General features: G+C 42.0%; 1 protein-coding gene across 7 annotated transcripts in view; it reads left to right on the top strand.

Moving 5' to 3' along the window:
• The window catches only part of LOC134338232 (transcription factor HIVEP3), a 698,117-nt gene that overhangs the window by 651,794 nt on the left and 20,050 nt on the right, over positions 1 to 26,273 (top strand). For 6 of the 7 annotated variants that reach the window (XM_063033927.1, XM_063033926.1, XM_063033928.1 and 3 more), the window contains 2 exons: positions 1,204 to 1,379; positions 22,613 to 22,711. In XM_063033927.1, the coding sequence (XP_062889997.1) occupies positions 1,204 to 1,379; positions 22,613 to 22,711 (275 nt within the window). The remainder of the gene's footprint in view (positions 1 to 1,203; positions 1,380 to 22,612; positions 22,712 to 26,273) is intronic. The other variant, XM_063033932.1, reaches the window with a different exon arrangement.

Genomic DNA, 26,273 nt, shown 5'->3' with positions numbered 1-26,273 from the left:
ATGTGCATGAGAGCTACGCTTGGTCTGTGAGGTAGCAAGTAATTGTGTTTGTCATGCATGCAGAGGGTCGTTAAGTTTGAGGAGGGTTGTGCTTAGTGTGAATGAAGGATTATGTTTGGCTTGTGTGAGAGTTGTGTTTGGCAGGGTTTGAGATTGCAGGAGATTTGGTTGGCGTACTTGGGGGGTGAGTTTGGGGAGTTGCATTGAGGGGTTTCTGCTGCAGTAGTTACATTTGGCGTGCACTTGGTGTGTGTGGGGGTTTGTGTTTGTAGGAATGGTGTTTGGGTGCCTGTGGCAGCTTTTACTTGCAGTGTGTGTGATGAAGAGTGCCATACAAGGAGAGTATCATGTCCCACCCTTGGAGTTCCCAATGTTTTTATGCTCTGGACCCTTGCCATTAAACAAGGGGTCCATGATCCCAGGTTGGGAACCCCTGGTTTAAGATGATTAATGCTCTAGCAGAGTGGGAGACCAGTGAGCATGGTCATAGAGGAGAAATTGATGGTAAAAGGCATATCAAAGCTTCGATGAGATACACTCCAAATATCAAATGGCATCTATAAGAAAATGTTCAGCTCCAAAGCCTTCCTTCACAACTAGAAGCTTCAAATGCAATATTTCAAATAACATCCCTATTGTAAGAAATAACCAAATCTCCTTTTGTGTTTCATTACACTGTCTCAGTACCAGTTCAACCATTATTAATTCTCTTCCACTATTAAAACAATACTTATAGTCTCTACAGATGCTGCCTGACGTGTGAGTGTTTCTAGAAATCTTTGTTTTTATTTCAGATTTCCAGTATTTTTGTTATTTTTGTTTAGTTTCTTAAAGTAAGTGGAACTCTGCAGGAAGAGGGGAGTCCTGCCAGAGTTTACTTTGGATGCTGTTGTGGAGTTGGCTGAGAATTCTGTTTTAATTTTTCCTTTTCTGTGGACTGGACAGTCTGGAGCAAGTGGTCTCTGCTAATATAACATAAGGCTGCTTTCAAAACAAGTGCTACGTTACCGAGGTTCCTCAGCATCCATAACCAACTTATTTCTCCAATATCGGTGATGTGATGTTCATGGATGATCCTGACCTTCCAAAGTGTCCCTTGTTTCCAGGATCCGGCTCCTTGTTCCCCTCCACCCTGACCACGGCGTTGGAGCATTAACCTCCAAGGTTGATTAACTCCTGTGTTTTTGTATATTGTTTTTGTAGGTATAAGTCCAATGAAGATTATGTTTATGTGCGAGGGAGGGGAAGGGGAAAGTATGTGTGCGAGGAATGTGGAATTCGCTGCAAGAAGCCAAGTATGTTGAAGAAACATATCCGCACCCACACAGACCTTCGGCCATACGCCTGCAACTATTGTAACTTTGCCTTCAAAACCAAAGGTGAGAAAGCCTTTCCTCTTTCTATCGCCTCAGACTTCCCCCTTCCCCTCCTGCTGAGGGCTCGCACAGTATGGCTGACTCACTCCGGGAATGGCTGGGATATGATGGTGCATGTGAGAGGCTCTGATCAGTATAGTGGCTGCTGCTGAAACAGAAAGCTCCAGAAAAGCTTTCTGCATTCCGTTGGTACCATTCCTGTCCCTTCTCAGAATGTCCCAAGGCATTTTACAGTTAGTGAAATATTTTTGGACTGGTATTTTTGGACCTAGTTTAGTGTGTAACATAAAGTGGCCAATTGTTGCACAGCAAGCTGCCATGGGCAGCGTTATAATAGCAGGTAAATAATAGAGTTAAAGAATTGCTCATTAAAGATCAGATTCAGTTCAGATTTATTTATCACATGTAACTGAAAACATAGAGGGAAATGTGCTATTTGACTTAACAACCAGCACACATAGGGATGCAGTCTGCTGGGGCAGCCCACAAGTTCGGCAGAACAACTCAGAGCTCAGCAAGCAACAAAACAACAGCGAAACATAGCATGCCCACAATGGAAACCATTTTGGATACTGTTGGGTGCGGGGATGACCTCCCAGGGGAATGCCAAGGGGACCGGGTTACTGGTACTGAGCATAGATACATGGTGCAGAAGGGAAAGAGGGAGAAAAGAGGAGAGGTAGTGATAGAAGACTCAATAGTTAGAGGAACAGACGAGAGATTCTGTGGGTGTGAATGGGACACCCAGGTGGTACATTGCCCCCCACGTACCAAGGTCAGGGGCGTCTCAAGATTGCATCCACAGCATTTTGGAGGGGGAGGGAGAGCAGCCAGATGTCTTGGTACATATTGGTACCAATGACATAAGAAGGAAAAGCATAGAGGTCCTAAAGAGAGAATTTAGAAAACTAGGCTAAAAGCTGAGAAGCAGGACCTCCAGGTAGTAATTTCCAATGAGCCACTGAGGGTGAAACAAGATAATTTAACAGATAAATGTGTGGCTGAGAAGCTGGTGCAGGGGGCAGGGCTTCAGGTTCTTGGATCATTGGGATCTCTTCTGGCAGAGGTATGGCCTGTACAAAAGTGGCGGGTTACACCTGAACCCGAGGGGGACAATATTCTCGGGAGCAGGTTTGTTAGAGCTGTTGGGGAGGGTTTAAACTAATTTGACAGTGGTTGGGAACCAAAGTGAAGAGGCTCAGAATGGGATGGATGGTGGAAAAGCAAAGATTGCATGCAGTCAGACTGCCAGGAAGTGCAGGCAGATGACAGGACAAAATTGCATCCAGCAGGGTGAGTATCAGTTTAGTTGGGAGCTGAATGTCCAAAGTTACACATTGTATCGGAGAGGTAGGAAGAGGGGGTGGTGTGGCTCGGCTGGTAAAGAATGAGATCAAATCAGTAGAAAGATGTGACATAGGATTGGAAGATGTTAAATCCTTGTGGGTTGAATTAAAAAACTGCAAGGGTAAATGGACTTTAATGGCTGTTATATACAGACCTCCCAACAATAGCTGGAATATAGACCACAGGCTACGACAGGAAATAGAAAAAGCGAGTCAAAAGGACAATGTTATGATAGTCATGGGAGATTTTAACATGCAGGTAAATTGGGAAAATCAGGTTGGTAATGGATCCAAAGAGAGTGAGTTTGTTGAATGCCTACGAGATGGCTTTTTAGAGCAGTTTGTCGTTAAGCCTACGAGGGGATCAACTATACTAGATGTAATGAACTGGAGGCGATTAGGGAGCTTAAGGTAGAAGAACTCTTAGAAGGCAGTGAATACAATATGATTTAGTTCAACTTGAAATTTGGTAGGGAGAAAGTAAGGTCTGATGTAGCAGTATTTCGATGCAGTAAAGGAAATTACAGTGGTACGAGAGAGGAGTTGGCCAAAGTAAATTGGAAGGAGCTGTTGGCAGGGATGTCAGCAGAGCAGCAATGGTGTGAGTTTCTGGGAAAAATGAGGAAGGTGAATAAGATAGATGTATTCCATAAACGAAGAAATACTCAAACAGCAAAACAGTAGCTGACAAGGGAAGTCAAAGCTAATGTAAAAACAAAATAGATGGCATTCGACAAAGTGAAAATCAGCAGGAAGATAGAGGATTGGAAAGCTTTTGAAATCCTACAGAGAGCAACTAAAAGAATCATTGGAAAGGATTAAATATGAAACAAGCTAGCAAATAATATCAAAGTGGATAGTAAAAGCTGTTTCAAGTATGTAAAAAAAATAAAAGAGATGAGAGTGGTTATAGGACTGGTAAAAAAAGTGAGGCCGGAGAAATAAAAACAGGGTACAAGGAGATGGCAGATGAACTAATTGAGTATTTTGCATCTGCCTTCACTGTGGAAGACACTAATAGTGTGCCAGATGTTGAAGACAAGATAGGACAAAGTCAGCATGGTTTTCTTAAGTGAAAATCTTGCCTGACAAACCTGTTGGAATTCTTTGAGGAGATTACAAGTAGGATAGATAAAGGGGATGCCGAAGATAGTGTATATTTGGATTTTCAGAGGCCCATTGACAAGGTACCACACATGAGGCTGCTTCTCAAGTTAAGAGCCCATGGTATTACAGGAAACTTATTGGTTAGAGCATGGGCTGATTGGTAGGAGGCAACAAATAGGAATAAAAGGATCCTTTTCTGGTTGTCTGCCAGTGACTAGTGACGTTACATAGGGGTTGGTGTTGGGATCACTTTTTATGGTGCAAATCGATGACTTAGATGATGGAATAGATGGCTTTGTTTCCAAGTTTGCAAATGATATGAAGATTGGTGGAGGGGCAGGTAGTGTTGGGGAAACAGGTATGCATAGCCTGAAAAGGGACTTAGACAGATTTGGAGATTCAGCAAGAAAGTGGGAAATGAAATACAATATTGGAAAATGTATAGTCATGCAGTTTGGTAGTAGAAATAAGTGTACAGACTATTTTATAAATGGGAAAAATTCCAAAAATCTGAGATGCAAAGGGACTTGGGAGTCCTTGTGCAGAACACTCTAAAGGTTAACTTGCAAGTTCAGTCCGTGGTGAGGAAGGCAATGCAATGTTCGCATTCATTTCAAGAGGTCTAGAATTTAAGAGCAGGGATATGATGCTGAGACTTTATAAGGCACTGGTGAGGCCTCACCATGAGTATTGTGAACAGTTTTGGGCTCTTCATCTACGAAAAGATATGCTGGCACTGGAGAGGCTTTAGAGGAGGTTCACAAGGATGATTTCAGAAATGCAAAGGTTATCATATGATGGCACTGGGTCTGTACTTGCTGGAATTTAGAAAGATGAGGACGGATCGCATTGAAACCTTTAGAGTGTTGAAAGGCCTAGACAGTAGATGTGGAAGGGATGTTTTCCATGATTGGGAAGTCTAGGAGAAGAGGGCACAGCCTAACGATAGAGGGGTGTCCATTTAAAACAGAGACTTAGAGAAATTTCGTCAGGCAGGGGGTGGTGAATTTGTGGAATTTGATACCACAGGCAGCTGTGGAGGCCAGGTCATTGCATGTACTTAAGGCAGAGCTTGATAGGTTCTTGATTGGGCATAGCATTAAAGGTTATTGGAAAAAGGCTGGGGAGTGGGGCTGAGGAGGGCAAAAAAAAAAGCATCAGCCATGATTGAATGGCAGAGCAGACTCGATGGGCCAAAAGGCCTAATTCTGTTCCTATGTCTTATGGTCTTAAAACAAACCCCTTTTCTCCCTCCCACCCATCTATACACAAGGACAATCTTTAAACTCCAGGATAGATCTCTAGGCCTCCAGTTTCCTGTCTTCAGCCATTGGGCTTCTACTTCCAGACTTTCAATCAACCTTAGGACCCCCATCTTCAATACTGAGCCCACAACTAGCCAATGGCAGGACCCTGAACTCCAAATGTGCCTCATTGTACCTCCTGCTCGCTAGAACATCCAATCCCAGGACCGACAAGAAAGTCCTTTGTCACCCAATGTCTATGAGGCCAGGAAGTTAATGTAAAGGTCAAAAGATCTTTCCTTCCCATCTGCAAAAGGATTCACAGCTTTAGTTTAAAACCTCATCTGAATCGTGATTCCTCTTGACAGTATAGTACTGGCTATATATGCAGGGCTTGTCCATCCAGTTCTGAGCTCCAGACTCTGGAATGGGAACTGAATTGGGAATTTTCAACCAACTGAGCCATCACTGGCACTGCAGTGGGGGGGGGGGGGAGAGGAAGGGGGAGAGTATTGGGTAGCTTCAGTCCCACACTCCAGAATCAGAGGAATCAGAATTGGGTTTAATATCACTGACATACGTTGTGAAATTTGTTGTTTTACGGCAGCAGTATTGTACAATACATAAAAGATATAAATTACAGTTAGAATATATAAATATCTACATGAATATATATATGTGCATATGTGTATATACCTGTGTGGGTATATGTGTGCATGTGTACAAAATTTAAATTAAGTAGCACAAGAAGAGAGGAAAAAAACTAGTGAGGTAGTGTACATGGGTTCAATGTCCATTCAGAAATCTGATCATGGAGGAGAAGCTCTTCCTGAAACATGGAATGTGTGTCTTCAGATTCCTGTGTCAGCTCCTTGATGGTAGCAATGAGAAGAGGGAATGTCCTGGGTAATGGGGGTCCTTAAAGATGGATGCCGCCTATTTGAGGGATTGCCTTTTGAAGGTGTCCTTGATGCTGGTGAGGCTGGTGCTCTTGATGGAGCTGGCTGAGTTTACAACTTTCTGCAGCTTTTTCCGACCCTGTGCAGTGCCTCCTCCTCCTCCCATGAAGCCGCCAACTGAGGTTAGGGTTACATCTGTAGAAATTTGCGGGAGTGAGGGATCACTCATTGTCAGGTGGGTTGCTGGGAATTTTGTTCTACTTCCTTGGAGCGATGGCTTTCAAGGGTGACTACACTTGACTCCAGAGTATCATTAACATTTCAAGTGAGATTTCTGTGTGGATTATCAAATAAACGCAGGTATCAAAATGAGATTTGTAGGATAGATAACTATAATCCTAAAAAAGGAGGATTAAGGAATGGCGAGGTGTAAAGTGGCAGCGTGGTGGTATAACAGTTAGCAGAGTGTTATTCCAGTCCCAGCTGTAACCCTTTATTTATTTATTTACTTATTGAGACACCGCGTGGAGTGGGCCCTCTGGCTCTTTGAGTGGCACCACCTAGCAACCCCCAGTTTATCTCTGGCCTATTCACAGGGCAAATTACAATGACCAATTAACCTACCAACTGATGCATCTTTGGACTGTGGGAGGAAACTGGAGCACCTACAATCTCCACGGGAAAGATATACAGATGACATCAGAATCGAACTCTGAACTTTCTTGCCCCAAGCTGTAAGAGCATCACACTAACAACTACACTATCATAGTGCCTGTGAATTGAAATTGGTTCAATTCTCACCACTGTCTGTAAGGAGTTTGTACATTCTCCCTGTGACCATGTGTGTTTCCTCCAGGTGCTCCAGTTTCCTCCCACAATCCAAAGATGTACGGTCAGTGTTAGTGAGTTGTGTACATGCTATGTTGGCGCTGTAACAAATAGAGCAAATCATAAATGCAAGAGATTCTGCAGATGCTGGAAATCTTGAGCAACACACACAAAATGCTAGAGGAATTCAGCAGGTCAGGCAGCATCTATGAAGGGGAATAAAGAATCAATACTCGTCGGGACCAGGGAGGAAGGGGAAAGAAGCCAGACTATGAAGGTGGGTGAAGGGGAAGGAGTACAAGCTAGTCAATGATAGGTGAGACCAGGTGATGTGGAAATTGCTGGGTGGGGGAGGGAAGGTTGATGAAGGGTTTCAGCTTGAAATGCTGTTTGTTTATTCCCCTCCATAGATGCTGCTTGGCTTGCTGAATTCCTCAAGCATTTTGTGTATGTTGTTCAAACTGTGAGATGGAGAAGTTTATAAAAGGGAATTCCAAAGCTTGAGAGGCCCACCAAGAGGAGATGTGACCAAGAAAAGGGCAGCCACATGGAAATCTGTTTGCCCCCCCCCACACCCCTCTCCACACCCACTTTTTGTATGTTGTGAATAGTGACAGCTCTTATGGATTAGAAATCCAGGAGCCAGGTTTAATAATCAGGGATGAAAAGTTCAAATTCCATCATTGAACTGGGGAATCTAAATCCAGTTCATTAAATGAATGCCATCATGGGTACTAGCCTCTGTGGTATCCAAGACATCTTCAAGGAGCGGTGCTTTAGGAAGGCAGAGTCCATCAGTAAAGATCCCCACCACCCAGGACATGCCCACTTTTCATTATTACTGTCGGGAAGGAGGTACAGCAGCCTGAGGGCACACACTCAGTAACTCAAGAACAACTTCTTTCCCTCTGCCATCCGATTTTTAAATGAACATTGACTCCATGAACACTACCTCACTACTTTGTAATTCATTCTTGTTTTTGCACCACTTATTTTAACTTCACTATTTAATATGCATGAATATATCGAGTAATTCAGGTTTTTTTCTGTTTATCACATATTGCATTGTATTGCTGCCACAGAATTAACAAATTTCACGACACATGCCAGTGATATTAAACCTGATTCAGATTCCGAATCTTGAATGAAAAGTTGGCGTTGGTTATGGTGACCATGAAACCTTTGGTGGTTACAAGCATCCATCTGGTTCAGTAATACCATTAAGGGAAGGGAATTTGATAACCTTATCTCGTCACGATTATACGTGACTCTGGGCTCACTGGCTCTGCCTGGCAATTAAAGATGGATAGTGGATGCTGACTTTGCCTGCAATGTCAAACAGAAAGGCATAGGGTGAGGACAACTACTTATAGTTAGCAGCTGGGTATCAAATATGGTTGACAGGGTGGCCCAATGTAAATTATAGTGATGCTTGGAACATTACAGCACAGTACAGACCCTTCATCCCACAAAGTTGTGCTAACCTTTTAACCTACTCTTAGATATATTTAATTCTTCCTACCCACATAGCCCTCCATTTTCTAAGTTGATGGAAAAATGGAACAAAATCATGAGATCCCATTTACCTTTCCAAACTGAGACACTAAAATAGGTGCATACAAATTACTTGAAAGCTAATTAGGCAAATTTAGTTTTGTCTCAAGTGTCTTGAGATAATTTTGAAATTGAGGTATGACTATGACAAAGGTTGTGTGATGTTTTTTGGAGAGTATCACTGCTGTAATGAAGGAAAAGATGATTCAGTTTGCACACATGTAATGCGAAACCGCTCTGTGATTGTGACCAGACATTCCTTTTCTTTGATGTTGGTTGAGGGGTAAATATTGACCTTGAACTCTGGTAGAACCGCCCTGCTTTTTCTCAAAGTGGTGTGCTGAATTCTTCAAGCAGATTGGTCCTCAGTTCAGTCCCTTAATGTAAGGTAGAAATTCCAGTCGTCCAGCACTCACTCAGAGTTACACAAGAGTCAGCATGCACACTCACTGATCACTTTGCCTCCTGTACCTAATAAAGTGGCCGCTGGGTGTATGTTCATGGTCTTCTGCTCTGCAGCCTATTCACTACAAGATTCAATACGTTGTGCATACAGAGGTGCTCTTCTGCACACCACTGATGTTACACATGGTTACTTGAGTTACTGCCACCTTCCTGTTAGCTTGACCCAGTCTGCCCATTCTCACTGACCTTCCTCGTGAGCAAAGCACTTTTGCCCGCAGAACTGGTCACTGAATTTTTTTTTGTTTGTCACACCATTCTCTGTAAACTCTAGAGACTGTTGTGCATGAAAATCCCAGGAGATCAGCAGTTTGTGAGACACTCAAACCACCCCATCTGGCACCAGCAATCATTCCACGGTCAGAGTCATTTAGATCTCATTTCTTCCCCATTCTGATGTTTGGTCTGAACAACTGAACCTCTTGACCATATCTGCATGCTTTTATGCATTGAGTTGTTGCCACATGATTAGCTCATTAGAGATTTGAATTAATGAGCAGATGTGGCCACTGAGTGTATTTTGTTATGTGCCTCAGTGGGAGTTACCTTCTGACCTGGCGGGAGTGATAACCACTGAGCCATGGCTTGTATTACAATTCCTTCACCCCCCTGAAGCAGCTTGCCCACTTCAAGGTTTGATCACACAATCCATGGCAGGTGCAGAGACTAAAGATACCATTCTGCCACAATGTCCACAAAAAGCAGAACAGGTTTGAGGAGCCTGACTAGCCCATCGCATTCCTGTGTTTCCATAGATTGTAACTACAGTACACCATCCCACAGTGCGAGCAGAGCTGATCGATTCTGAGCAAGCACATGGGCAATCGTATGGTACGGTAAAGAAATAAGTTGAAAATCTCAGAATATATTTTGGAAAGTTAATATTGAGTTTCCAGTTGATAGACCTTTTTGGAATACTTGGCAGGCTGGAAGCGAGACCCGGACAGATGTTTCAGGGAAATTTGTCTTTAACCTGAAGGAGCTTCCTGCTCGAATACAAGGTATTTTGTACTGGTTATATTAATTGAGTGGATCCTCTGACCTTTCTAGATCAATCATTTTCTTTGTCAGTTCTGTAAATACAGAAAAAACTACCAGTGTCCATAGATCTGTGGATTCTCAGAAATGAGTGGAAATGCTTGATGTGTGTAACTGCAAAACTGCAATTTTCCATCTCAATTGCAGTTGGGATGCTTCTCCCTGTAATCAAAGGTGATTTCATCATTGTCCTTGCCTCCCTGACTCATGTTCGTTACAGCAGATATGCCGAGGAACCAATTTTACAATAACATACCTGGAGATCTGGTCTCATTGTAAGCCAGAAGCACAAAGAAAGAACAATAATGCATTTATGTAATACCATTACACCACCCTGAGATACTTTACACTCAGTATAGCCACTGTTAAATACCGGAAAAATGGCAGTTATTTTGTTCTCTGCAAAGTCTAAACCTTTCCAATTGTAACTCAGTCCAGTCTGGGCAAAATAATAATTGTGTAATCATCATCCCTGATGAAGATGGAAGAGTTTGTCATCAGAGCATCAATTATAATCGATACCTGTGCCCTGCTGGAAGCCCGAGAAGTGTTTATTTGTCATACACCGGGAAAACACTGGATTCTTTGTGTAATCCTTGTTCATGGTGAAGTTGATTGAAGAGTAAACAGAGGCCACAGATTGGCACAAAGGAAACTCCCTGAATATTGTAGTCTTCCACACCTAGATGAGTAGACAGATAAGATCTTAGTTTCTTTCTTTAATCATGAGTTTTGATCATAACCTATTGGTGCTTTCCCCTTTGGAATGCTATGTATTTTTCTTTTCTCCTCTGGAATAAAGGGAATTACAGAGGCATGAGAGAGGAGTTGGCTAAAATTGATGGGAAAAGAACACTGGCAGGGATAATGGCAGAGCAGCAATGGCTGGAATTTCTGGAAGCAATTCAGAAAGCACAGGATTTCAACATCCCAAAGAAGAAGAAGTATTCTAAAGGAAAGATGGCACAATCATGGCTAACAAGAGAAGTCAAAGCCAACATAGAAACCTAAGAGAGGGCATATAATAGAGCAAAAATTAGTGGGAAGTTTGAGGATTGGGAAGCTTTTAAAAACCAACAGAAGGCAACTAAAAAAAGTCATTAAGAAGGTAAAGATGGAATACAAAGGAAGCTAGCCAATAATATTAAATAGGATACCAAAGGTTTCTTCAGATGCATAAAAGGGTAAAAGAGAGGCGAGAGTTGATATCAGACAGCTGGAATACGATGCTGGAAGGGTAGTTATAGGGAACAATGAAATGGTGGACCAACTGAATAAGTATTTTATGTGGGTCTTCACTGTGGAAGACATTAGCAGTATGGTGGAAGTTTCAGGTGTCAGGGAGCATGAAGTGTGTGAAGTTACCATAACTAGAGAAAAGGTTCTTGGGAAACTGAAAGGTTTGAAGTGAGATAGGTCACCTGGTCCAAATGGTGTACACACCAGGGTTCTGAAAGAGATGGCTGAAGATCGTGGAGGTATTAATAGTGATCTTTCAAGAATCACTAGATTCTGGAATGGTTCCAGAAGACAGGAAAATTGCAAATGTCACTGCACTCTTCAAGAAGAGGGAGAGAGGCAGAAGAAGGGAAACTGTCGGATAGTTAGTCTGACCTCAGTAGTTGGGAAGATGTTGGAGTCGATTATTAAGGATGAGGTCTCAGGGTACATGGAGGTACATGATAAAATAGTCCATAGTCGGCATGGATTCATCATGGAAATTTTTGCCTGATACAGCCTCAGAATAGAAAGGCATCATTTAGAGAGGAGATGAGGAGGAATTTCTTGAGCCAAAGAGTGGTGAATCTATAGAATTCTTTTCAGCAGGCAGCTGTGGAGGTCAAGTCCTCATGTATATTTAAGGCAGAGGTTGGTAGATTCTTGATTGGTCAGGGCATGAAGGGATATGAGGAGAAGGTAAGAGATTGGAGCTGAGAGGAAAATTCGATCAACCATGATGAAGTGGCGGAGCAGACTCGATCGACCAAATGGCCTAATACTGTTCCTATTTCTTATGGTCTTATGGTAAAGCTTATTGAGCTCATTCCTATAATAAAAGTCATTTTATAAATAAAAATCAAATAGGATTGAAATTGACTGGAAAGTAGCACATGTAGCTGCATGTAGGTTTCGTTCATTTCTTTGCAAAACAAGAGCTCCTGAATATATGAGAGTTCCCAATAATTTATTCAGGAAATTCAGGGGTAATTGCCTGCCCAGAGAGTAGTTAGAATCTGAAAACCTCTCTTATAGTTGGAAGGAGTGGTTTTAAAGCACTCTAAGTGAAGAGAGGATGGAATGGAAAGGTTTGCATTATGGGGTTCAGTGAAAACTGAGGCTTCACTAAGCATTTGCATTGGCCAGATCCCGAGATGAATTTTCCATTTGTATGTTATAAATACTGCAAGGAAGTTGACAAACATTTCCAATCCTGATGGTTCATTTGTCAGCCTCATTTCCTGGATCAGATTGGGATGAATGACCTTGTGCCTGTCATGTAATTTTTTTTGTAATATTCTTCATCTTTTGAGTGTCAGAGGCTCAGAATGATTGTTGCGGGGTGAACCTTCCACGTGGAAGGTACCAGAGTAGTTGTGAGGAAGCCTTTTCGTGCAAAAAAAAAGGAAACCTCCGTGCTCTGCGGAGGAAAGTGTGACTTTACATACCAGTGTAAATGGAGTTGGTAACATTTTGCATTAGACTCAGGAGCAGAATTAGGCCTCTTGACCCATTCCATCTCGGCAGATTTTTTTTATCCCTCTCAGCTGCATTCTCCTGCCTTCTCCCCAAACCTTTGACATCCTTACTAATCAAGAACTTAACAACCCCCACTTTAAATATTCCCCATGACTTGGCCTCCACAGCTCTTTGTGGAAATGACATCCACAGATTCGCCACCGTCTGGCTAAAGAAATTCCTCCTCTTCTCTGTTCTAAAGGGACATCCTTGTATTCTGAGGCTGTGACCTCTGCTGGTCCAATACAGTATTCACCCAATATAGGATAGATCCTTTCATGTTCACTCTATCTAGGCCTTTCAATATTCAGTAGGTTTCAGAGAGATCCCAGCTCATTCTTCTAATCTCCAGTGAGTACAATCCCAGAGCTGTCAAATGTTCCTCGTATATTAATCCTTTCACTCCTGGAATCAGCATGACCATATTGTCTTTATCTTCTAGTCCACTTGCAAGGAACACTAAGATTGCACTTGCCTTCCTTACCACCGACTCAACCTGCAAGGGAATCCTGCATTAGCACTCACAAGTCCCTTTACACTGTAGATTTTTTGAATTTTCTCTCCATTTAGAAAATAGTCTATGCCTTTATTCCTTCTATCAAAGTCCAGGATGATACATTTCCCTACACTATTTTCCACCCGCCTCTTCTTTGTCCATTCTCCAAATCTGTCTACATAACTCGGCAGACTCCCTACTTCCTCAATGCAACTTGTCCCTCCATCTCTGTTCGTATCGTCTGCAAACTTGGCCAAGTAGCCATCAATTCTATCATCCAAATCATTCATATATAATGTGAAAAGAAGCGGTCCCAACACCAACCCTACAGAATAACACTAGTCACCAGCAGCCAACCATAAAAGGTCCACTGTATTCCCTCTCTTTGCCTCCTGCCAGTCAGCCAATTTTCTGTCCATGCTAGTGTTTTTCCTGTAATTCCTTTGGCTCTTATCTTGTTAAACAGCCTCAAGTATGGCACCTTTTCAAAGGCCTTCTGAAAATCCAAGTAAACAACATCCACTCCTTTGTCTATCCTGCTATTTCCTGAAAGGCAGGCAAGATTTCCCCTTTAGGAACCCATACTGATTTTGGCTTATTTTATCATGTGCCTCCAAGTACCCTGAAAACCTCATCGTTAATAATAGACTTCAGCATCTTTCCAACCACTGAAGTCAGACTAACTGGCCTATAATTTCCTTTCTTTTGTCTCTCTCACTTCTTAAAGAGTGGAATGACATTTGCAATTTTCCAGTCTTCTTCAACCATTCCAGAATCTAGTGATTTCTGAAAGGTCATTATTAATGCCTCCACCAGCTACCTCTTTCAGTGTGGCTTCTGTATATCGGTGAGACCCGATGTAGATTGGGATGCTACTTCACCAAGCACCTTTGCTCCATCTGTCACAAAAAGCAGCATTGCCCGGTGGCAACCCATTTCAATTCTACTCTCCATTCCTATTCTGACATGTCAGTCCATGGCCTCCTCTACTGCTACGATGAGGCCACATTCACATTCAAGAAGCAACACCTTACATTCTGTCTGGGTAGTCTCCAACCTGATGTCATGAACATCGATTTCTTGAACTTCTAGTAGTTGCACCTGCCCCCTTCACCATTCCCCATTCCTGTTTCCCTCTCTCACCTTATCTGCCCATCACCTCCCTCTGGTGCTTCACCCCTTCCCTTTCTTCCATGGTTTTCCATACTCTCCTATCAAATTCCCCCTTCTCTAGCCTTTTATCTCTTTCACCAATCAACTAACCTCTCAGCTGTTTACTTTACCCACTCCCCCTCCCCTGGTTTCTCCTATCATCTGCCACCTTGTTCTTCTTCCTCCCCTCCCCCACCTTCTTACACTGACTTCTCCCCTTCCTTTCCAGGCCTGATGAAGGGTCTAGGCCCGAAACGTTGACTGTTTATTCTTTTCCGTAGATGCTGCCTGACCATAAGATAAAGGAGCAGAAGTCAGCCATTCGGCCCATCGAGTCTGCTCCGCCATTTTATCATGAGCTGATCCATTCTCCCATTTAGTCCCACTCGCCTGCCTTCTCACCAGCTGACCTTCTGACCTGCTGAGTTCCTCCAGCATTTTGTGTGTGTTGCTTTGGATACCCAGCATCTGCAGATTTTCTTGTGTTTGCAATACCTCATTCAGAACCCTGGTATGCAGTCTCTTTAATATCAGTGACTTGTTTGCTTTCAGACCTTTCATCTTCCCTTAGTAATAGCACCAATGCTCAGTTCTGGCCCCTAAAAGTCTCTAATTTCTGGCATTCTGCTAGTGTCTTCCACAGTGAAGACAGACACACAATACTTATGAAGCTTGTCCACCATTTCTTTGCTTCCAATTACCACCTCTCCAACGTCGTGTTTCAATGGTCCAAAATCTACTCTCACCTCTATACCCTTTAGATATTTGAACAAACTTATGGTATCCTCTTTTATATTATTGGGTAGCTTCCCTTCATAATTCAACTTTTCTCTTATTATTAGTTGCCTTCTGTTGGTTTTAAAAAGCTTCCCAATCCTCTAACTTCACCCTAATTTTTGCTCTTTAATATGCCCTCTCTTTTACTTTTATGTTCCCTTTGACCTCTCTTGTCAGCCAGGGTTATATCATCCTCCTTTAGGAATACTTCTTCATCTTTGAGATGTATCTATCCTGCACCTTCTGAATTGTCTTCAGAAACATCAGCCATTGCCTCTCTACCATCATCCCTGCTAGTGACCCCTTCCAATCAACTTTGGCCAGCTCCTCTCTCATGCCCACGTAATCCCTTTATTCCACCGTAATACTGATATATCTGACTTTATCTTCTCCCTCTCAAACTACAAGATGAATTCTATCATATTATGATCACTGCTTCCTAAAAGTTCATTTTTCTAAAGCTCCCTAATCAAATTTGGTTTATTACACAACACCCAATACAGAATTGCCTGTCCCCTAGTGGACTCAACCACATGCTGCTTTAAAAAAAATCTTGTAGGCATTCTACAAATCCCCTCTCTTGAGATACAGCAACTACCTGATTTCCCCTATATTTTTGCTTATTGAAATTCACCATGATTATTGTAATATTGCCTTTCTAACATGCCTTTTCTATCTCCTGTTGTAATTTGTATCCCACATCCTGGCCGCTATTTGGAGGCGTGTGCACAACTCCCATCAGGGTATTTTTACCCTTGCAGTTTCTTAACTCTACCCACAAGGATTCTGCATCCTCTGATCCTAGACACCTCTTTCTAAAGATTTGATTTCATTTTTTACCAACAGAACTACCCCCTACCCCTCAGCCTACCTGCCTCTCCTTTCGATACAATGTGTATCCTTGAATGTTAAGCTCTCAACTATGATTTTCTTTCAGCAACGACTCAGTGATGTTCACAACTTCATATCTGTGCTCCAAGATCATCTACCTTGTTCAGTAGACTGCATGCATTCAAATATAACACCTACAGTCCTGTATTCATCACCCTTTCCGATTTTGCCCCATATTACACTTCAACTCATCCCATTGACTGCAATTTTGCCCTATCATCTGCTTGTCTTTCCTCACGATCTCCACGCTACATCTACTTGTATACCAACTGCCCCATCCTCAGCTCTGTTATTCCAGTTCCCATCTCCCTGCCAAGTCAATTTAAACCCTCCCCATCAGCTTTAGAAAACCTGCCACAAAGATATTGGTCCCTCTCGGGTTCAGGTGTAACCTGTCTCTTTTGTATAGGTCATACCATCCCCAGAAGAGATCCCAATGATCCATAAGTCTGAAACCCTGCCCACTACACTGATTCCTCAAGTAAGCATTCATCTGCCTAATCAACCTATTCTTACCCTCACTAGTGTGTGGCACAGACAGCAGTCCAGAGATTACTACCCTGGAGGTGCTGGTTTTCAGCTTTTTACCTAACTCCCTATATTCTCTCTTCAGGACCTCTTTCCATTCCCTATCGATGTCATTGGTAACAATGTGTACCATGACTTCCAGCTGTTCTGTTCACTGTACCCCCATAGGATGTGGTGGATTTGATCAGAGTTGCCCCTGACCCTGGCACTTGGGAGGGAAATTACCATCCCTGGTGTCTTTAATCACTCATCAGCTCCTCTTCCCTTCTGAGCCACAGAGCCAAGCTGTGCCAGAGACCTGCTCGCTGTGGCTTTCCCCTACTAAGTGCCCCCCCACCAATGGTATGCAAAATGGTATACTTATTACTGTATTGAGGGGAATGGCCACAGGGATACCCTGCATTTGCTGCCTATTTCCTTTCCCTCTCCTGACAATCACCCAGGTACCTGCCCCCTGCAACTTCGGGATGACTATCCCCCTGTAGCTCCTATCTAGCACCTCCTCATTCTCCCGTATGAGCCAAAAGTCATTCAGCTGCGGCTCCAGTTCCTTAACATGGTCTTGAGGACCTTGGCCGTGTGGTGTAAGATTCCAGCCTTCTCTGCTGTCAATCACCTCGGTCCAGTAAGACGGATAAAATCCAATTACCAAGCAGATGTTCAGATTCTTGCAGCGTAGAATGGGCCCACAAGCCGTATCGCCATTTCCTATGCAGTACCTTGCTACCTCTCATTCTACACAGTGTGAAGACAGTGTCTTATTTATTTATTGCTGATAATGGTTTAAACAGTACAGTATCTCAGCGACTGACTTAATTTCCAATTGACTGGAATTGTAATTATTTTGATAAGTTGATGAGAGAGGGAAACTCGACACACATGAATAGCTTCCAGTTTATTCATACAACTGCAGATCAGCTCGAGGCCAGGCTTCAGTATCACCGTAATATATATGGTTGCCAAGAATTTAGCTCCTTTTGAAATCTGCATTCCACATCACCTAGACCAGTACGCCTTCCTTCTAAAGGGTTGGAAGCCAAAACACTGATGAGCTACACTTGGCAGGGATCCAGGATCCTAGTCGTGGCAAATATACTTATAACAAATCTAGTGTTGAACTGATAGATGAACTCGTATCAGTCATTTACCAACTTGTGTCTGCATTTAACCCCTTTTGGCTGCCAGCCTAAGTATAAAGAGAGGGGAAGCCAATGACAAAGTACCACACCACCATTGTGCTAATACAATCGTATTTATTACATGCACTAAGAATACCTTTTATGTACATTAATCGTGTACATGGCCCCATCCACTAGGACAAGAAGGTTGAAAATATTAATCAGATTTCCCAAGTAACACATACAAAATGCTGGAGAAACTCAGCAGGTCAGACAGCATCTATGGAGAGGAATGAAGAGTCAATGTTTTGGGAAGACCCTTCTTCAGGAATGGATAAAGAGTCTTGCCCCGAAACATTGATTCTATTCCTCTCCATAGATGCTGCCTGACGTGCTGAGTTCCTCCAGCATTTTGTGTGTTTTACTCTGGATTTTCAGCATCTGCAGAATCTCTTGTGTTTAATTCGATTTCCCTATGATATTGTCTCGTGATTTGAACTCCCTGATGTGTACACGCTTACTTGTCTTTATTGACATCTGTCTGTGCATGTAAGCATGTGTACATTTGTATGTTTGTGTATTTAATAGCATGCTTCCATCTATGCATACATTTTATATGTGTGAATTCTGTTTGAACATAGCATTTTACATTTGTATGCACAGCCCTGAATGTGTTTATATTTTGTGGGAATAATTATGGTGCATGTTTTTTATAGAGATGGACATGATTTGTATGTGCTAGTGTGATCATTATTGTGCATGGTTTGTGTGGATACGGGCATGATTTTGTGTAGGTATGTGCTATTATAGATGTATCCACTTCTGTGGATTTTGATCTGCGTGTGTATACACATATTTGCACATACTTTGTGTATATGTGTTTATATGCTGAGTTCTAAGTAAGGTCACCTGTAGTTCCCACACCTCCCCTTCCACACATCTCAGTTAGATAGTTCAGCCAAGCGCTTAAAGATTGTACTGATGATATGCTGGTTTACATGATTGTGTGCATTCAATCATTCAATGTTGTGAGCAGAGAAGGATAATCCCCATTGTTGAGAAACAAATAAAACTCTGACCCAGTTTAATTATTTTATATATTTTTATTACATTTCAAATATCAAAACATTATATAAGTATCTAATATTATTCATATTACCTCAATTATAACTGCACTTCAAGTGTAGCTTACGGGTGAATGTGATTTTTCTCCAGAGATGATGTTACATTTTCCCCATCATCTTTAAACAGGACACACACACTAACACTGTTATTCAGAGAGGAGTCAGGCTTGTATTCAATGCAGACAGAATGAAAGAAGATCCTTTTAATCACAGTGTTCATCATGGTCACAATCTAAATTGAAACTGACAGTCTCCGATTAGCTGTGTGAGGAGCTGAGAGCTGTGGTCACACCCTCAATCTGAATCCTGATTCGTTGGTCTTAATTTGTGTAGGCATATTGTGGAGGTGATGGAGATGCCACAGATGTGCATACCAGTTGTCCATCTTTACCTTGTTCAGTTGGCCTGACTGACACCATCTCTGAGATTAAAAACTGAAAGTGACACAATGACCCTTGTCAAGTTTGTGTTTGTCTGAGAGGGATCCTCAGTTAGCATTTCAAGTCAATTATTTTTCTCACTAGTACTGAGAGTGCATCCTGCAGGTAAAAAAAACAAGTGCTGTTACGTTGAATCATAAAATAATAAGAACACTGAAGGAGGCTACTCAACCCATCTTGTCCATACTAGCTGCATTGCTGCTACTCTCATTTTCAAGTTCTGACTTGTTTAGATTCTTCTACTCTGTGATATCAACGTGTATGGATACTATGACATGAACCTAATGAAGAAAACCAGCCTGACCCTCAGCAGTAATAATGTTTTCTGTGGCTGAGGTCATGTGTGGTGCCAAATGGGAACAATCCCAACATGAACATTGCAAAAACAAAAAAGATGGCTGGCTAAGGCACACTCTTTGCTTAGTCATCTGTCTAATCTGCCAAAACTATTGCATTTTTCTGAAACATTCTCAAGCAATCAAGAAGAAATTCAAGATTTTTAATTAATTGAAACTTATTTAAGCAAAGTAAAAGACAAGCAGTTTAAAGCGTCTAAGTTATTGCAAGAATCTAAAATTACCAGCATTACCTGTGTCCCCTGCAGCTCAGCTGCTGTCACAGCTATTTTCCGTGCAGGTTGTTTTCTCATGTAAGCAGCTAAAAATCTTTACAGCGTCATTTTTCCATGTTGTTGCATTGAAACAGTGACAGTAACTGAATGTCACCAAGTTTGGACCTTCTATATTGGTACGTGTACACACTGGAACTGCAAACTCACTGACACTTAGCTAGAGAAAAGCCTGCAAACCCAACCCACTGTGTGTTCATACTGAGCATTGCTCCTGATTGCTCCAGGGGTTACTTTATTGGAAGCATTAGTGAGCATTCAGCAACAGGCATCAAGCTCCAGTAGTGTGCAAATTAACTCACTGAGTGCCCTCCAACTATGAACACCTCGGGCTTCTTGAAAGTAAGCCAGTAATCACTTAGAGACAACACACACACATGCTGGAGGAATTCAGCAGGTCAGGCAGCACCTGTGGTGGGAAAGGAAGGGGGCCAGAAGCCAGAATAGGAATATAATTCTATGAATCACTTGGAGACATTAGGACTGAGTCAGAATCCGGTTGGACTGAGTTTGGATTGGGTCAGACTGAGTCGGAATTTGTGATTACGTAAGGACCAAGGTATTCACCCAGAATATATCCTAACAACCTCTTTCAGAACAACCTGACTTGTCTCTCAGTTTTATTCAGGCCTGCACGTTGACACTGTTTTCAGGATTGTACACTCAGGTTCCTCCTGTATGTAATAAGGAGTCCGCTGAGTATATGTTTGTGTTCCACTGCTGTTTGAGCCTATCCACTTCAAGGTTTGATGTGTTGTGCATCACATCAACTCTGCTGAGAGAGTTCTGCTCTTCTGCACACCACCGTTGTAATGTGTGGTTATCTGAGTTACTGTTGTTTTCCTGTCAGCTCGAGCCAGTCTGGACATTCTCCTCTGATCTCTCTAATTAACAAGGTGTTTTCACCCACAGAGCTACACTCGCTGAATTTTTTTTTGTTTTTCACATCATTTTCTGTAAATTCTAGATACTGTTGTGTGTGAAAATCCCAGGAGACCAGCAGTTTCTGAGATACTCAAATCACCCTGAGTAGCACTAATAACCATTCCACAGACAAAGTCACTTAGATCATATTTATTCACCATTTTAATGTTTGGTCTGAACAACAACTGAATGTCTTGACCATGTCTGCATGCTTTTATGCATCGAGTTGCTGCCACATGATTGGCTGATTAGATATTTGCATTGATGAGCAGGTGTACAGGGGTACCTAATAAAGTGGCCACAGAGTGTATATTTCCTTACAATTTAAAAGGTGTCTATTGTAGCCTAAAAAGTCATTGCCAGCTCACAGAGCAACACCACCACCCCCAACACACACACACACACACACACACACACATACATATATTCTCTCTCTTCTCTGTAACCTATTCTCCCCACAGTTCCATCAACCTGCCATTCGGCTGTACACCAATTGAAATTTACAATCGCCGATTGACCTTTTAACCATCATCCCTGAATACCAGACAGAAACTCTCAAAGTACCAGCGAGAACATGGAAACACCACACTGATATCATCAGAGGTCGGGAATGAATCTGGGTCACTGTATCTGCGTCGAAGTGGCTCTACTAGCTGAGGCACTGTGCTGTCACACCTTATCTGGGACCCTTCTGCACCTCAACAAAACCATTGACCTCCCTTATGTTTGTGTGTAGCTTTCCTTGTTGGTGTTCTCTGACACAAAACCAGGCATGGCATGGTCACTAACCACAGCTCAGTTCACGGCTGAATTGGAAGAATATTCTGGGTTCCACTCCAGAAACCCAAGCACAATACCCTAGCTCAGCCTTCCAATGTCCTCAGAGATGCACCTGTCCTGTTGAGTTGCCCAACCATAGTGGAATAAAGAAAATGCTTGACATACTAGATGGGTTGTAGGGCGTTTCTCTGCCGTAGTGTTCTGCAACGCTATGAAAAGTAAAATTGAATGCCATGTGAAAGTCAAGATATGCACCAAATGGTTCACTTTTATCTATTCTGCTCAATATAATCTTAAAAAACTCTTTAACAGAATTGACAAAGATGATTTCCCTTGTTCAAGTCTCTGTTGATATTTAGTTTTCTAAGTGGCCTTTTTAATAATAGATTCTATGACACCACCTGGAGGATGTGCAGTGAAATTTTCTGTCTCGTGCCCTGTGCTGCGTGTATCCCTCAGGCAATCTCAGTGAACAGTACAGAATAAGGAAACGACTGTTTGTTGAATCTTGCTGTGTCCAAACTGGTTGCCACATTATAACAGTAACTGCACTCTACAAGTAATTCCACGACTGTAAAAGAAAATGGGATGTGCTGGGGTTTTATAAGGCACAACAGTGCAACTTTCTTTCACCATTATCGTCCAGTAATAACATGATCAGTGTAAAGGATGGGAACCAATCTGGAGATCACCAGCATGTTGGCTGGAGCATCCCCCCCACCCCCACCCCCACCCCCCACCTTGAGCCAATGCACTAGATTGACTTGTTGATGTATTAGCAAAGACCTAAGCATATTTGCAGGATAACACCCATGAAATGACAGCTCTAAAATAAACTGATGTGGAATCATTTCACTGTTAAGGTGAGTGAAGTTATCCACAGTCACAGAAAAAGGAAATGAAATATCTAACAAATCTGTCATAGGATCACTGCACAACAGTGATCCCAGCTCAATAGATCATCTTACCTCCTACCCAGTGAGTGGAGAGCCACATCACTGAATTAATTTATGAAGTTGTGGAACACATTGCGGAAGGAATCGGTTCATTTGGGGCATTAACTGAGCAGAGAATGGTCATTTTCAGCCAGGAAATAGCTAAGCAGGGCAAGACATGATTTATCTCAACTACACAGCAGGACTTATCGTTGTTTCTGTTCTTTAGGGAACTTGACGAAGCACATGAAGTCAAAGGCTCACAGTAAAAAGTGCCAGGAGATGGGAGTGACAGTTGCGTTAATGGAAGACGTGGAATCTGAAGAAGGTACATTGGGCGCATTTCGTCACTTAACCTGAACAGGAATCTTTTTCTTTGGGGGAGCTTTTATTTTCTGAGGCATTGTGTTTAAAAGCAGGAGTTATTCTTTGTGCATTAACAGGGAAGTGAAAGTGTTCCTTGAGACATACAGAATGTATTGCAAACCTGCACCCTCTCCTGCAGTAATTCGAAGTGCACGTTTGCAAGATTGCATTTTGAATTTTTCAATCACAGCATGCATCAAAGAAGAGCAGGGAAACCACAATAACTCCACTTTCAAAAATTCTGATGCGGTAGCATTTCCAATGGATTTAAATTCAATCTTTCGGAATGTGCATTTAATTTCATTGGAAGAGTAATGGGGAAAGTTTCAGCATAGAAGACAAAACAGGAAACAATACCTGGATAGCCATCACAATCTCATTCTGCGGTAAAGCACTGAAAGGCATTTCACAGGAGTATTATTAGTCACCACTTGATTCTGAGTTACTCATGACACTAGAGGGCCAAAAAGGAGAAGCATTAAGGTCTGTCTTAAAGAGAAAGAAAGGTAAAGTTAGACATAGGAACAACAGTCGACTATTCAGTCTACTCAGCCATTCTATCATGCCTAATTTAGTTTCCCTGTCAATCCTGTTCTTCTGCCTTCTCTTAATAATCTTTGAGCCTTTACTAATTAAGTACCTATCAACCAACACTCTAAATCACCCATTGACGTGACCTCCACAACGATCAGTTGCAATGAATTCCACAGATTCGCCATCCTTTGGCTAAAGAAATTCCTCCTTATCCTTGTTCTAAAGGAACATACTTTGCCTTCTGGTCCTCGACTCCCCTAAGTTTGGAAACATCCTCAACGTGTCTACTCTATAGGCCTTTCGGTATTCGAAAGGTTTCAGTGAGATCCCTCCCCCCATTCTAAACTCTAGTGTGTACAGTCCCAGAGCCATCAAGTGCTCCTCATATGTTAACTCTTTCATTCCCGGGATCATTCTTTTGAGCCTTATCTGAACCCTCTCAAATGTCAGCACATCCTTTCTTTGACAGGTACCCAAAACTACTCACAATACTCCAAATGCAGTCTGACCAATGCTTTATAAAGCCTGCTTATAGACTTTTCTATTTTGCCTGCTTAGCCAAATATTCCTTAATTTGTTCAATTGTTCAGTTTGTATAATTAATGATGGTCTTATGATGTTTTACTAAATTAGAGGTGCTATCTGAATACAGGACGTTGTTGAATCTGAAATATTTAAGCACTTTATACTGTGGAATGGTTAATGACTCTTCCTTGCACATCATAGATAATTCCCATGAATGAAAAACTGTGCTGGTAATTAACACATCTGAAATAATTTTTGTATCTGCCCTTATCATAAGTAATTTACCGAAACTGTGATTATAGGCCAGCTTCCCATGAAGTAAGCTCTCAGAATGACTGTCACCCTTCTGTCATGTGAGTCATCAGCTGAGTGAGTTTGCACTTACAGAGTATCTGATGCAAAATGTGTTTCATCCTGTCTCAGAAATTGGCCCAGGTGCCAGACATTCTTCAAGTGCTTTTGAACAGATGCTGGAGTTGTCTGAAGAGAGAACGCATCCTGTTATGATTGGGAATTGTAGTCAAAAAAGTTTTTTACTTGCACTTGTAATTTATCTTGGTTTTCCGGTATAGTTATAGTTATTCTTTATAGCACCCCTCAGTGTTGCTGTTGAAGCAAGGAATTAGCATTTAAAAATGTATATATTATATTCGTGCCTCAATGTTGAGTTAAAATGGAGCTGTTGCTTTACTGGGCTTAAAGGGCAGGAATGATCCTTCTGAGATGCAAGATTAAGAGGTAGAATTTCTGGTTTGAATGATATGGGAGTAATAAATGTGAGAAAATGACATTCACACGACCAGAAAGCACACTTCTCAGCCACCCTATAATCACTCCAGACTGCTGTGGTTATTGATACAATTGCCTCATCCAATATACTGGACATGAAGTCAAACTTGTGGCTAAGTTTATTTTACAATATGCAGGATATTCTTTCCTTAAATGCAGAGGATTAAAGGGTGACTTGATCAAGTTTGATTAGAGAACAGAAAGAGGGAAAGGGTAACAACCCCAGGTCCAGAAGGTATGGTTTAAAATTAGAGCAAGGCTTTTAATGAATGAAGTTCCTGCAGACCTGGAGATGGAGGGAAGTGTAAGTTTAGAATTCCTATCCACAAATGGCAGTTGTTAGTGGAGGTGAAATTAATTGGGTTTAGGTTGATATGGCGTTCTGATAAGAGAGTTGCCAAAGTATTTAGCAACAATAAGTAGGATGGTCTGTGTTATCAAACTGAGATTGAGATTAGCTTTATTTCAGAATCAGGTTTACTGTCACTGGCATGTGTTGTGAAATTTGTTAATTTAGCAGCAGCAGTACAATAGTCATAGTCATACTTTATTAATCCTGGGGGAAATTGGTTTCCGTTACAGTTGCTCCATAAATTATAAATAGTAATAGAACCATAAATGCAATACATCATAATATAGAAAGAAAAAATAAGTAAATCAATTACAGTAAATATATATGTATATTGAATAGATTAAAAATAGTGCAAATCCAGAAATAATTTATATTAAAAAAAGTGAGGTGGTGTTCATGGGTTCAAAGTCCAGTTAGGAATCAGATGACAGAGGGGAAGAAGCTGTTGCTGAATCACTAAGTGTGTGCCTTTAGGCTCCTGTACCTCCTTCCCGACGGTAACAATCAAAAGCGGGCATGCCCTGGGTGACGGGTGTCCTTAATAATGGGCATTGCCTTTATGAGGTACCGCACCTTGAAGATGTCTTGGATGCTGTGGAGGCTGGTACACAGGATGCAGCTGACTAATTTTACAACTTTCTGTAGCTTCTTTTGGTCCTGTGCAGTAGCCACCCATACCAGACATTGATGCAGTCTTTCAGAATGCTCTCCACAATACATCTGTAGAAGTTTTCAAGTGTTTTAGGTCAGAAACCAGATCTCTTCAAACTCCTAATGAAATATAACTGATGTCTTGCCTTCTTTATAGCTGCATTGATATTTTGGGAACGGGTTAGATCCTCAGAGATATTGACACCCAGGAACTTGAAATTTCTCACTCTTTCCACTTCTGGTTCCTCTGAGGATTGGTTCATGTTCCCTTATCTTACCCCTCCTGAAGTTCACCATCAGCATTTTAGTCTTACTGACGTTGAATGCGAGCTTGTTGCCGCACTCCACGACTTGGTATATCTCACTCCTGTATGCCCTCTCATCTCCACCTGAGATTTTACTAACAATGCATTATCAGCAAATTTATAGATGGTATTTGAGCTATACCTAGCCACACAGCCTTGGGTATAGAGGGAGTAGAACAGTGAGCTAAGCACACACCCCTGAGGTGTGCCAGTGTTGATCGTTAGCGAGGAGAAGGTATTATTACTAACCTGCACAGATTGTGGTCTTCCGGTTAGGATGCCAAGGACCAATTGCTGAGGCAGGTACAGAGGCCCAGATTCTGTAATTTATAGATCAGGACTGTGGGAATGGTGGTGTTAAAAGGCGA

Source organism: Mobula hypostoma, chromosome 26, assembly GCF_963921235.1.
Source record: "Mobula hypostoma chromosome 26, sMobHyp1.1, whole genome shotgun sequence".
In the NCBI taxonomy this organism is placed as follows: domain Eukaryota; kingdom Metazoa; phylum Chordata; class Chondrichthyes; order Myliobatiformes; family Myliobatidae; genus Mobula; species Mobula hypostoma.
This window is presented reverse-complemented; position numbering and strand designations above follow the sequence as displayed.